The sequence below is a fragment of the Phalaenopsis equestris genome, unplaced genomic scaffold, assembly GCF_001263595.1.
Source record: "Phalaenopsis equestris unplaced genomic scaffold, ASM126359v1 Scaffold000498, whole genome shotgun sequence".
Lineage (NCBI taxonomy): Eukaryota > Viridiplantae > Streptophyta > Magnoliopsida > Asparagales > Orchidaceae > Phalaenopsis > Phalaenopsis equestris.
The window spans coordinates 103394-116659 of NW_018164938.1; the positions used below are offsets into that span (position 1 = coordinate 103394).

The following is a 13266-nucleotide window of genomic DNA, read 5'->3' on the forward strand; positions in this document are numbered from 1 at the left end:
TTAGATTTTCTTTTTTGTTAAGTTAATGTTGAAATCTTCCAGCCCAAGGGTTAATATTTTATAATTAATAATTAATAAATCAATACTAAAATTTTCAATTCATCCCACATCTTGTTTCTAGTGAGATTGAAGTTGAAATCTTCACGAGTAAAAAATATTACATCCGGAGTCCAATAATAGGACGCCACATGTCAAGTGGTTCCCACCGCAATACACCGGGGAATGTTAAGAAACTGTGCATCTCATTGACACGTGGCACCTTATTATTAGACTCCGGATGCATCCGAGATCCGGATGTAATATATTTTCTCCTGTGAGGGAGTTGCGAAATGCGGTCTTGTATTATGAAATATTGACACCCTATTATTAGACTCCGGATGTAATATATTTTCTCCTGTGAGTGAGTTGCGAAATGCGGTCTTGTATTATGAAATATTGTTTTACTTAAATCTCAGGATGGCAGCAGTTCATAGTTTAACGAGACTGAAAATTTTATTTCATTCATTAACATAACACATCACTATAAGCGTCACAAATAGTCTTAATTTCTAGTCTCGTTTTTCTCTCCCATTCCCTCAATAAAGACCTAGAGGGAAATCTGCTGCAATAATAAAAACAATTAGATCAATTTACAACTATGAAATTTTCAACTAGCTGCCAAATAGTATCAAGTCTGGAAATGTCTATTGCAGATAAGGTTCGTAGAGAACTAGGCTGCCATTAAAGTTATAAAGAAGATGAAAGTTTTGAGTTTCAGTAGGAGCAAGGATGTTTTTTCTCTGAAATTTTTAGCTAGAAGATGCACTTTAGTCGGAGATAGGCCAGAGAATCGGATTGGACTGGAACTTCAGGTCTCAATTGATTTCAATGTCCTCGTTAATTCTAAAAAAAATAATTAATTGCAAGTAAACTATTCATTATTTATGTTCGCTAAATTATTTATTGCATTATTGACCCTCTTCAGAATATGTTCAGGTAGGATACCATCATAACAGCTCTAACAAACCTCCATTATGATTTATCTTTATCAACAGAAATTATGATATGAAATTCTATTTATTAGTTCAATTAACATCAAGTTTAACTAAACATCTCAAACCGTGAGTACAATCTGATATATAATAAAACTAAATAATAGATTACACATATGTTATTGCACAGATAATATTACACAATAACAAACCGGCACTTCCAGATTCTGCTGAGCGAAAAAATAACCAGCAAAACCTGGAGAAATATGAACAACAGCAAACACAATCAACATCTACAAAACATCCTAAAAATGGTTTCTGAACAAAGTTGTTAGCCTAGGAATTCATTCAAGACCTACGCCCCAGCAAATGTCAAAAACCTCACTTGCAACGGGCAAATAAACACAACGGAAGGAGACTACATTTTTTTGTTATTTTCAGGAGAGTATGGAATCCCAATCAATCTCCCACGAAGGATACTTTCTCAGCACAAAGTTCTCGGATTCATCCCATGGCGCCTCAGTGAAGTCCAACTGATCCATCTCAGACACCGGAGATGATGCCTGAGATGAAGAGGAAGATGATGAGAACGACAGCTCTGTCTCTTCCACGGAGCTTTCCGGTTTGTTCTCCGCAACCACAGGAATATCAAGATCAGATTTTTGCAACAAAATTTGCTTCGATGCAGCACCTCTCCCTTGTTTCGCCGGAGCTTTCGAAAGTTCCTCACAGATAACCTGTAGCTTTGCGTCTATGGAGGCGTGGAGAGGGGAGCCGAGGTGCGAGCCGTTTTGCCGGAGATTGGGGAAGTTCAGCCTGGCGGAGTCACCGCGGAGACGGTAGGCGGCTTTGTCATAAGCCATAGCTGCCTCCTCTGCGGTGTCGAAGGTTCCAAGCCAGAGTCGAGTGCGGTTGCGGGGCAGCCGGATCTCGGCCACCCACTTGCCCCAGTGACGCTGCCGCACACCACGGAAAAGCTTCAAGGGCTTTGAAGCCGTGGCAGCAGTGTGTTTCATGGCCGCAGGCCGTGGGCTGAGGAAGCTCTGTCGCTGAGGCAGGGGAGGTGGAAGGCTCTGGATGTTATCAGGCAGGATAGGATGTTGCATCTGATGCTGCTGTTGGAGATAGAATTGGGATTGGATTTGTTGAATTTGATCAGAGTTGAGGTGAGTGAGCCCGATCGATGATGAGGGGAAATCCAAGACGGAATTTTGAGAGAAGAGTGAAGAATGAAATGGAGAGTAAAAGGAGGAAGAAGAAGGGGAAGACGAAAAGGTGGGGGCTTGAGTAGGAGAATATGACAAAGAGGGAGACGGAGAAGGAGAAGAAGAAGATGAGGAGGAGGGAGCACGTTTGATAAAAGGTTCGAGTGCTTGCATAAGCTCCTCACCAGAAGAATCAGAAGAGTAAAAAGGCCAGCTATTCTGTAAATTTATAGCTGCAGCCATGGAAAAAACAGAGAAGAAGAGAAACTAATCGATAAAAAAGAAAGAAAGAAGTATAGATCTAACAAGAAAAGGATGAAAAATCAACTAAGGCACTAAAAAGGTGGCCTTTTTAGATCTACAACGAAAAAAAAAAAAAGAACTTGAGGGTTATGCAAAAATATAAACCCTGCTTGAAAGCCACTACAAGTGGAAAACAAAAGAAAGAAAATAAATAAAATAAAGTCTAGATCTATACACGACTCTTCTGGGATCTCAGGAAGAGAAATAAAGAGCTAACCAAGTTTCAAAAAACAGCTGGTTGCCTTTCTTTCTCAAAGTAGAAAGAAGATTACAAACAAAAGACGAAGAAGGTATGGAGGAGGAGAAGAGATTAGAGAACAAACCTGTGCGTATCTTCTTTGCTCCGGAACTCAGCCTCACCAAGCTTTAGGTGGAAAGATGCTTTTGGTGGAGTCTCTCTTGGAGGAAGAAGAAAGCCGTGTTAGGGGATTTTATAAGCCCACCATCGTCACAGGACTTGGTCTTCATATTGTAATTAACTTAATTACCACTGTTCATGAATTCTTGGATTACCGCTGAAAATTTATGAAGTCCTGGTATTTTTTTCCTCCCTCTCCCTCTCCTGCACAAGTTTCTGTACAATACTAAAATACTCTACTACGTTATAGTACATGATGGAACTCTACTACAGTGCCTTTTACTCAAAGCTACATCCATAAGTCAGCTTTTTGTAAGAACCGACACGTGTCCTCAATCAACGGATAGCGATCGGTTCGTGACTTTGGAGACAACGGCCATATATATATTAAAATAAGTAATTATTTGTAAGCTAAAAGACATTATAATTAATAGATATTTTTAATATTTTAGGATTTAATTTGGATCATATACAAAATAATTAAATAAAATTAAATTTAAAAGTATTTGAGGCTACCAACATTAGACTTGTCCTCCAATAGATCTTTTTTAGATTGTCGCTTTGTTTCTTTTAGGGTCTATATGATCTGCTTAAATTTGTAGTTCAAGTGTTGTTCACAAAGGATTCTGTGATATGTTGGCTAGACAACGTTCATGACGATATTGACCCCAAAAACTGAAGACTCGACAAGATGGATCCATGAAATCCCAATTAAGTTATGCCTATTAGTAATAGAAATTCCTTTTCTATCATTTGAAATATCATTTTTGTGTCTATTCTACTACTTTGATAATTATTTTTTCATCATTTCATAGGCCCTTTTGTTGATAGGCTACGATTCATCCTCTTCCTAATGACCAAATTTGGCTTTGAAGTATTAGGATTTCACTTTCAGAGTGATGAACACCATTCTTTGATAATCCCATATACTAGATATCAAAATATAAGCAACAATTTTCTACTCAAAAGTTTTCTCAAGTATCTCCCAAGGTGTAATTAACAAAAGAAAAATGTAACTTCGGGAATTGAATCTGGCCCCCACAAATATAAAAAAAAATTTGTTCTTTGGTCATATTAGTGGGAAATTTATATAGGTTTTCTTTGTTCATAATTTTTTGATGTGATTTGGTTTGATTTATTTTTTGATTTATGCTCTTGATCTATCTAATGAAGACCATCTTATAAGAACTTCAAACTTTCCTTTTCTTTGTTTGTCTAAGTTTGTTTTATTTTCTCCTTCTAATTTTTTATTTTATTTTATTTGGTAGTTTATAAAATTAGATTATTTGGAAAGGAGCATAATAGGATAAAATAGATAAGTTGGCGACACTAGGATAAATATAAAAAAGAGACCAAACCTAGTTTTCAATAATTTTAATAGTCAATATAAACCACTGCCCCCTCTCACATGCTTATGTAAACTCAAAAAGCTTATAGTTGTTATCAAGAAAAATTCTTGTGTGAATTTCTTATAAACCTAAGATTGAAAATTTAATGGTGATTTTTATAAGTATTTTAATAATTTCTATAACCTATACTTTATCTTATGAACTAATAGCCTTGTTTAAAATATTGATATATGAGTATTTATAGTTTACAGCCAAGTAGAACCTTCTAGAGGCTCCATTAAATTAAGAATTATGCTTTCTATCCAAGTCAGTTAAACTTTCTTCAACAAATGGGACTACTTAAATACACCATTCAGGTTGAACAAACCTAGTCCATCAAATAAGGAAGAAGATACCCTATCCCAAATGCATGAACCTAAGGAGAACAAAATAAATTGCACACTTTAATTGTTATATCATCTCTCATACAATCTTTTCTAGACTAGATACAATAAAATGGACTTGCACTCCAAAGTTTCATCTCATGTTGACATGCTAGAGTGGATAACCCCATAAACATTACTAATTAATGCATTAAGAAGGGTATCTTCCGCATGTGTTTGTACTGTAGTTTTTTCAACTTATCATCCCAAGGAACTCATCTCATAATCATATTATTCAATAATTATCGGAGGCTATGGAGGCATTAGGGATATTTTACACCGTATTACAAGATAAAAAACTTAAGTCTCAAAATTGATGTGACAAACTTCCATTGTACACACCTAATATATAATAAAGTAAGGATAGCTTGCACTAGTGAGCCTTTTACAACCCTTACCAACTCCCACATCATCCTAGAAAGATTTCATAGTTGACTTCATCAATTTTTTGCCAAAATCATTATGAAAGTAACCATTATGATTGTAATTTATTTTTTCCTATAATACTTTTATTTTTAGCCCTCCCATAATAATTTTCATCAAAAAATGTTGCATAAAATATTAAAAGTACTTATTTCTATCAATGACCATACCTTTATGAATCATTTTTGAAAAAAGACTATTAGAAAATTTAAAACTACACAACTTATAATTCTAGCTATCACCCTATAATGGATGACTAAAAGGAAGTTGATAATTAATCTTGTAAGCAATATTCACAATCCAAAGTTTTAAGCAATCTCCCATGACACATGATTACACTTCCTGCCATAATTGAAATCCTCCTACAACGTATCATACTATAATTCAATTAAAATGATAATTTTTTTTTGTATTTTAAGGTTGTCAGCCCCTAACAATGCATGTTCAAAAGCATACGACTAATTGTCACCAAATCATGCAGTAGTTGCTTGCCAAGTTATAGACTACCAAAAATTTCATTGCAATAAGATGATCAAGTTCATTGTTACATTACATTTCTGGTGGTTGATCTCGCCTTGGTGTAATAACAAATGCCAAATCTCCATTCATCGACACTCCTCTTCCAAAGTTCATAGTTGATTTTTTGGACCCTATAGTATTTTATAACAAATTGGCATAGTTGATTATAAATTCTAACTCATAGACCATTCTCTCATTATATTATATGTCTCTCCTGTCAAAACAACCCAAAAATAAGCCTTCTTTCCATGCAACCTATTTATCGCCTTGTGAAAAAAATCATAACTTTTTATATTGACAGCAAACCTCTAATATTATACAATTCACTTCAATGAGACCATTTTTCTATAATATCTTGTTTAATTGGATGGATTACCACTAAAAGTGTCTACTTTGATCACTATTGAAAAACTTTCTACTTATTTCTAAATGTATTTAATGATGGTAGGGCTAGTGTTATAAGCAACAAAAGTGGTTGATAGCCCACACACTTGGTAGTTGAAAGGAAGAAGGAAATATGAACCACATACAAAAGAATGGAAAGGCACCCATCTGATTTGACTAAAGATTCTACGTATGGGTAAATTATATGCATGAACCAAATTAACTAAGAAATTCTTAGGTTTGTTTTGTTTATATGGGTCATGTGTAGTCTTATATTTGTTATGGTTTTTAGTGGAGCTAAGAGTATATGAGTACAATGAAAAGGTAAATTTTGATATGAAATTTTGCTAAATCCAATATATATTTTTTCCTCTTTCAAGTTTTCTCCCCATTTGACCTTATGATAAGTTGGTGATACATCTGTAAAATACCACTTATATGTGTTTGTACTATCAAACTGTGTAAGTTCCACGAGAGACTAATATGAAATCTTTAAATACTCGTTTAGCTTTAAGTGGTATTTAACTTAATTACCATTTAGTAAATCTAGTAAATTTGAATTTATGTTATTATGCCTAGGTTGATTTCTAAGAATTATTTGTTATGATAGGTATAAAACTTTATTAAATTCAATTAAACTATTTAGCTTGATATTTTAGGATTTAAAACTTCATACAAATATAATATTTTATTTTAGTAACTTATCCTATCAAAATTCATTATGAAACTTTAATTATAATAAAAATATATTTCTTATCATTGATTAATAAGATAAGAAGTTAATCAAATAATTACTTATGATAGTCACTTTAAATAAAACAATATCAGCTTTCATAAATTAATATCATTTTTTTTTACTTATATTAATTATTACTGCATATTTTATTATATAAATTAATGTATATAAACAATAAATTTAATTAAAATTAATATTTCTAATAAACTCCAACTATACTAATTACGTTAAATGTTAATTGATATTTGATAAAGAAATTTAAAATTTGATTGGACAAAATAACTTCTTAATCAAATCATTAAATTTTTTAATCAATATTAACAATTAAAAGTAATTTCAAAAAATAAAATAATGTTAAAATACATCTAATACTAAAAACCCTCTTCTTATTTGCTTTTCACTCCAATCTGAAACCCTTAGCAAAATGAAGTAAGGAAGTCACAGTGAAGTTAACTAGGAAAGGTATAATTGTAATTGCAGTGTTGTGGCTTGAGTTTACATGAAGATAGTTTTATAAATTTAAATTTAGATCAATTTTATTGAAAAAAAAATTATTTTGACAATAAAAGACTTACTAATGCCATGCTAAGGTGAAAAAATTGAGAATTTGAAGAAATATTAGTGAAAAATAATCAACTATTAATCATGAAATTTTGTGTGACTAGGACAATGAAACAAGCTCAAGTAAGGAATGGAATGGTGAAAATATAGTTTTACAATATTTGCAATAATTAGCAGATAAAAGATAGGTCAACATGGTACTAAGTAAATTTAGTTTTTAAAGAATATTATGGAGACAAATCAAATATTAACTGGATATATGTTTTGCAAATAATACCATTGAAAATAAACTAACTGTAACAAACATTATATAATTAGAACAAGTGAAAATGATTTCTTATAAAATTTATGCAAGTACTAAAGAATGATTTTTTGATTAAGGAGATATTATTACTACTTTAAATGGAATTGCAAGGTGGTATAACAATAACTAGATGTAATCAATCTTTTATTTAAATGGAACATAATTGACAAATTATTTATTATATTCTCTTTTATATCTAATTTTTTTCATAATAAATTTCTAACCTTTTGAAGCAAAATTTCATCATCTTTTCTGAATAATTTTGTAAGTTGATCTACATATATCATGATTTGAGGATAGATTCAAAATATTGTTTTAGATATTTAGGGTTAGTATTAGTTGGAGGAATTGCAAACATTATAAATAAGTAATAAGCTTTATAATAATATGAGCATAAGCAAATGATAATAAAAGAGACAAATCTATTGTAAAGAAGCATTCCTCCAAGAAAGTGGACAACATCTCTCTGTTAGTACAAGAGTTATTATAATCAACTTATACTTAATCTTCCTAAGTCTCTAATGTACTTAAGACAAAACCAAATTTCCAAAAAAGTGAAATGTGGTGGCCTAGACTATGACAATGATTGTAATGAAACAAAATCTTCTCAATTACCACCTTCTATTAATAACCATTCTCCTTCATACTAACCCAAACTTTACCTTTTAAGACCTTATAAAGTCAAATTCTACCAATTTTTAACTAAAAAAAATCATGTTAAGGTTACTATTTGAATATCTCTATAAAATTTGTTGTTGAAATTTGTCTATAGAAAATTGAAATGCTTTCTTTATAATAATTAAAGGTCATAGATAACTTGACACACCAGTGGGTTCTTTGGTCAAGGTGAACTCAATAATCATTTTAAAGTTGTTATAATAAAACCTATTATAAAGATGAATTTATATAAAAAAGAAAGTAGTATAATATTCTATAGACAAGGTTTAATGAGATTAAATCTTATTTTGAAGTAATACAATTGTTTATTCACCATTTGCATTGTAATGATCTGAAACAGTTTTTGTTGAAATAATACTATTGGGATAACTTTACATGAAGTTACCAACAAAATAAGACTTCATCAATTCAACAAGCTTATTTTTTGTATCTTCGAGAAATGATAAGAGCAAGTGTACCTTGGTCATATGATGATAGTATTGCTTCAATTTTACTGGTACAAAAATGGAGTTCAACTATATGTGGAGAGGGCAGAGTGAAACTGGGAATAGCCTAGCCCTTGAATATCTGCATAAGAAATTTGCACAACATAAATAAAAAAATATATATTTTGAGTAGAGCCAAAAAAAATTGAAGTGTGTAAGTTGTTACATTTATGTGGCAATCACAAAAAATAAGAAACACCTCAACACCAATTACTAAGGGACATCCAATGACAACTTATCCGCAAATGGAGGAGACCCTCTAAGAGAATTGATGTATTGGATGCAAACTCTATATAAATTAGTAAAGGCACAATATTGAGAGCCAAAATGGGCACCAAAATGTTGGTATGATTAAGGCTAGAAATCATAGTTATGATTAGGTAGCACTTAAGGTCGATTGTAGGTCGGCGGTAGAGTGTGTCGGATGACCTTCAGATAAAAAGCGGTAGCATTTGTGAAGGAGCAAGGATTTGTGCCCCCATAAGTTCTTAGAATAAAGAAGAGACTAGAACTTGGTTTTCAAAAATGAATTGATTTACAGGAAAGGATGAGGTGAGGCTCAGCAAAGGGATCTACGAGCGAGGAAAGAAATTAAAAAGGATCGGTCTAATGACGAATATGATCATAAATGAGCTTCTTTTAGGCTTCCTATCTATATTGGTGCAATTAAATGAAATCATCATTGGATTAAAAAATTATTCTTCATTTATTTTATGCATAATTTTAAATAAGCCCTGGTTTTTTTAATATGGTCGACCTTCATTATTAAGTAGACAAAGTTCCATAGGGTTGGAGTTCAGCAATATAAAACATTTAATCTTGCATATGTCAAACATCACTATAACAAACAGATAAGGCTGTGAATCATCAACTATTAATCCCAAACATCTTGAACAGCTTCAACAATGGAACAAATGAGCTGATGATGATGATGAGGTGATCTTGATATAGACTAAGGATTTCTTTATGAAAACGATAATGATTAAGATGATTTTGTGTTAATTACAATTAAAATTTAGCTTTCATGATTGATTACAAAGCTTTGTTTAAGCTCTAAAGACAAGTCCCCGAGGCGTCATTTTCTGTTTTTTCATACTATTTAAAAATTTACTGGCTCAAATTATCTTTGCACAAATAGCTCAAATAATTGATTTATTTACTAAAGTTAAACATTATTTCCTAAAATTTTCAAACTGCCATTTTAATGCCTAAACTTTGCTTTTTTACATGTATACCACCCAAGAAGTGTTCTTAGAATTTTAATTATACGGTTTTAAAATTAGTTTTGTTTATGCTCTAAAGACAAGTCCCCGACGCGTCATTTTCCGTTTTTCCGGACTAATTAAAAATTTACTGGCTCAAATTATTTTTGCACAAATAACTCATATAATTGATTTATTTACTAAAGTTGAACATTATTTCTTAAAATTTTCAAGCTGCCATTTTTAAGATCGGTTCATTTCCTATTTATTTACATATCGAATACCTAAACTTTGCTTTTTTACATGTATACCACCCAAGTCATTCTTCAGACATAAGAGATGCTGTCATTTTAACTATTAAAAAGTAAAACACAATTTTTAACGCATAGGAAAGGTGGTCAATATGTAAAAAATGAAGTTTAGGTGTTAGATATGTAATCAGGCATAAGAAATACTACCATTTTAACTTTTAAAATGTAAAACATAATTTTTAATGCATAGGTAAGGTGGTCAATATGTAAAAATTGAAGTTTAGGTGTTAGAAATGTAAATACACGGGAATTGAGTGGTATGCAAATCTTCCTTTTTTTTAAGCAGGCATGGCAGAAAAATAATTGATATGAGCTATTTGATGATGATCGCATCATACTTATTTTACACATTTTCATAATTATGATTTAGTTTTCTACGAAATTTTGCATGTTTAATTTACAATACTGTGTTAATATTTATAGTTTGGCGGCCAGCAGAGAATTTTCTAAAAAATTAAAATAAAAATAATTTGAAATTGCATATATTTCATTGCATTAAGAGTATAGTATAGTTAACAAATGAATGCCTCAAACTATATGAACCGCATTATGGACATGAAACAAAGTCTTTGCTAGGATGTGTACGAAGTACAATTGGAGCTCTTATGATTTTTCTAATCTTAAACACCGCGTGTCTATAGAATTGAATCTGCATAATATAATTAGTTAGTTGTTGAATACAAATTTGTCATGTGAGGCATGCCCAAGAATGAGGGTGTTAGGAACCTTAAGGGAGAAATAGAGATAAAGGTAGAACGAAATAAGGGAGCATGCATAGATTTGTCGTGTAAGGGTGAATTGGGGTATTCTTGGGCTCTGTGACCCACTTTATATGTTGTAACTAGAGGGTTACAAGAGAGAAGAAGAGAGAGATCTCCCTACAATAGCGGGACTTGAGAAAGAAGCCTCAAGAGGCCAGAGCCTATAAAGGTCAAAAGCCCCACATAAATATTATGGGCCCCCTATTTATAAAAGATAGAGGATCAAAAGGTGAAATATTACACATCTGCCCTGCTTTAACAGGGGTGATACTGGACATTATTGTCTTTTATTATAACTTCTCATATGTGTAACTAATTTTTGTATCTTTTAATGTACCTAGACGTTCTAATCTTTAGGTCCTTGAGTCATTTGACCAAGCTGGTGTCGATCAACTATTTTACCTTGATGTCGATCGACCTTCACTCTAGGAAGCTCGCCGACTTAGAGAAACACAGTCGGTTGACCATAAGGTGGCTAGTTGACCTGCTTGTCCCTTGGTTATATCTTGAGATCATAGAAGATTTTTTGTGGGAGCTTATTGAGAGAGCATCACATTGGCAGTGGTGAGATTTCTATAAGTAATAAACTTTTTCATTGGTCGTTGGTGTGAATATCTGTTCCTTGTTGGTCGTTCACCGAGCGTTAATCAGCTGGTTGTTTGTCAACTAGTAGTTCTTTAGTCGGTTGGCTTTATGTGTACTTGTAGCTTACTTTTAGAGGAATGTTCCTCGATTTGTCTGTTTTAATTGAGAGTATAAGTTTATCTCGAGATTTATGTAAACAAATTTTTATGTTACATATTAAGTTCCCCAATTTTTGTACTCCTTGATAGAAACATGTGTGATAAGGATAAGGAAATTTTTAATATACAAAATCAAGTCTTAATAGCCATAATTTAACTTAATTATCAATCTCCCTAGATTTTCATGCTTGCAAGCCTTATATAAGGCATACGGGGCAATTCTCATCATCTTGAGTCCATCCCTTCTTGCATTTGCTTGGTTATTGCAATTTCTTTGTAGAGAAAGGATTTGATTCAGTGTTAAACTTTGTTGATTGGGAAAACATATTGGCTGAACTTGGAATTGTGGAGGAGTCATTCGACTTAATCTGGGAAACTTTATAGAAGGTTCAAACCAGTTTGGAGAGGAGTTGGGTGGCTAAGGGTCAGTGCATCAATAATGAATCGTGCTGAAGTTTGGGTAAAGTTTGGGATTGAAAGTGTTTTATCGCTGATTGATATACTAGTAGTTAGTGGAAGTGATCATTTGGTTAATGAGAAGGGACTGACTAATAAATTATCACCATTGGATGTCCTTCATTTGGTTAATGATAAGGGACTGATTGATATCCTTCATTTTCCTTTTAGTTGGATTTTTAATTCCATGCTCAATAATTTTTGTTTCTTATAGAGGAGGTTGATCGGATTGAGAGCTTGACGATTGTTGACGATAGCCAAAACTTGACATTGTCGGCAGACCTTGTGCCCTAAGCAGCAACCAACAATGACGAGAACATGTTCATCAAATCAACCAATCATTTCGAGACTCAGCATGAAAGTTCTAATAGATGTCAGATGATCTCAAGATTCTTTACTCACATCTTGGATGATGTTGAGGTTACCCTGGCTTGGCGAGATGAAGATCTCGGTGTGGTGCTAGAGGAAATGCAGGGGGAGGCAGTCAATCTTTGCCAAGAGGTCGTTGAACTATGAGAAAATGCTTGTGTGTTCAGGGTCCATTTTGAGGTTGACCGAGCAAACTAGTTTAAGATTTGTGGTGAAATAATGTATAGGAGGTTGGTTATAAAGGGTTTGGTCTTGGCCGAGCAGATATGAATCAGTTTGTGAAGTACCTATTGTAGGATTAGATTATGAATGTAATTACCATTCTATTGAGATAAATCAAATATTTTATTTTTGATCCATCTCAGTTATTATGTTTAGATGATGTTTTCTCGCGAAGTCCTCGCGAGACATTTCCATTTCCACTCGGTCCCTATAATTAGGGGTCAGAGTGGGCGAATTGATAAGTATGTTGCCTTCTCTCAGAGTTATGTCGCTAAACTTTTTTAGCTCGTTCTTCTCTTAGATTCATTTTTCTGATGGCTCCAAAAAAACTCCTCGAACTTTTGCTCTAGTAATTGTCACTAAATGATCAATATTGTCTCCATTCAATGTTGCCTTCATTGAGCAGGCATTCCTCTATGACCACCCAACCATCAAGTTTAGAGCTGCTCGTCAAGATTAGAGGGTGACTAACACATTTGAGGAAGTTTTAGTATTTTATCAAAA

The 13266-nt window shown here is 32.8% G+C and overlaps 1 protein-coding gene across 1 annotated transcript; it reads right to left on the bottom strand.

Annotated features, from left to right (window-relative positions):
• Nucleotides 1–1117: 1117 nt before the first annotated feature.
• On the bottom strand, nt 1118–2891 carry LOC110028166 (ethylene-responsive transcription factor RAP2-13-like). The gene has a single exon (XM_020729911.1). The coding sequence runs from the start codon at nt 2417–2419 to the stop codon at nt 1409–1411; it is 1011 nt and encodes a 336-aa protein (XP_020585570.1). The 5' UTR covers nt 2420–2891; the 3' UTR covers nt 1118–1408.
• Nucleotides 2892–13266: the final 10375 nt, after the last annotated feature.

Excerpts from the sequence above, each read along its gene's own strand:
- LOC110028166 (XM_020729911.1), bottom strand. The coding sequence starts at position 2,419 with ATGGCTGCAGCTATAAATTTACAGAATAGCTGGCCTTTTTACTCTTCT.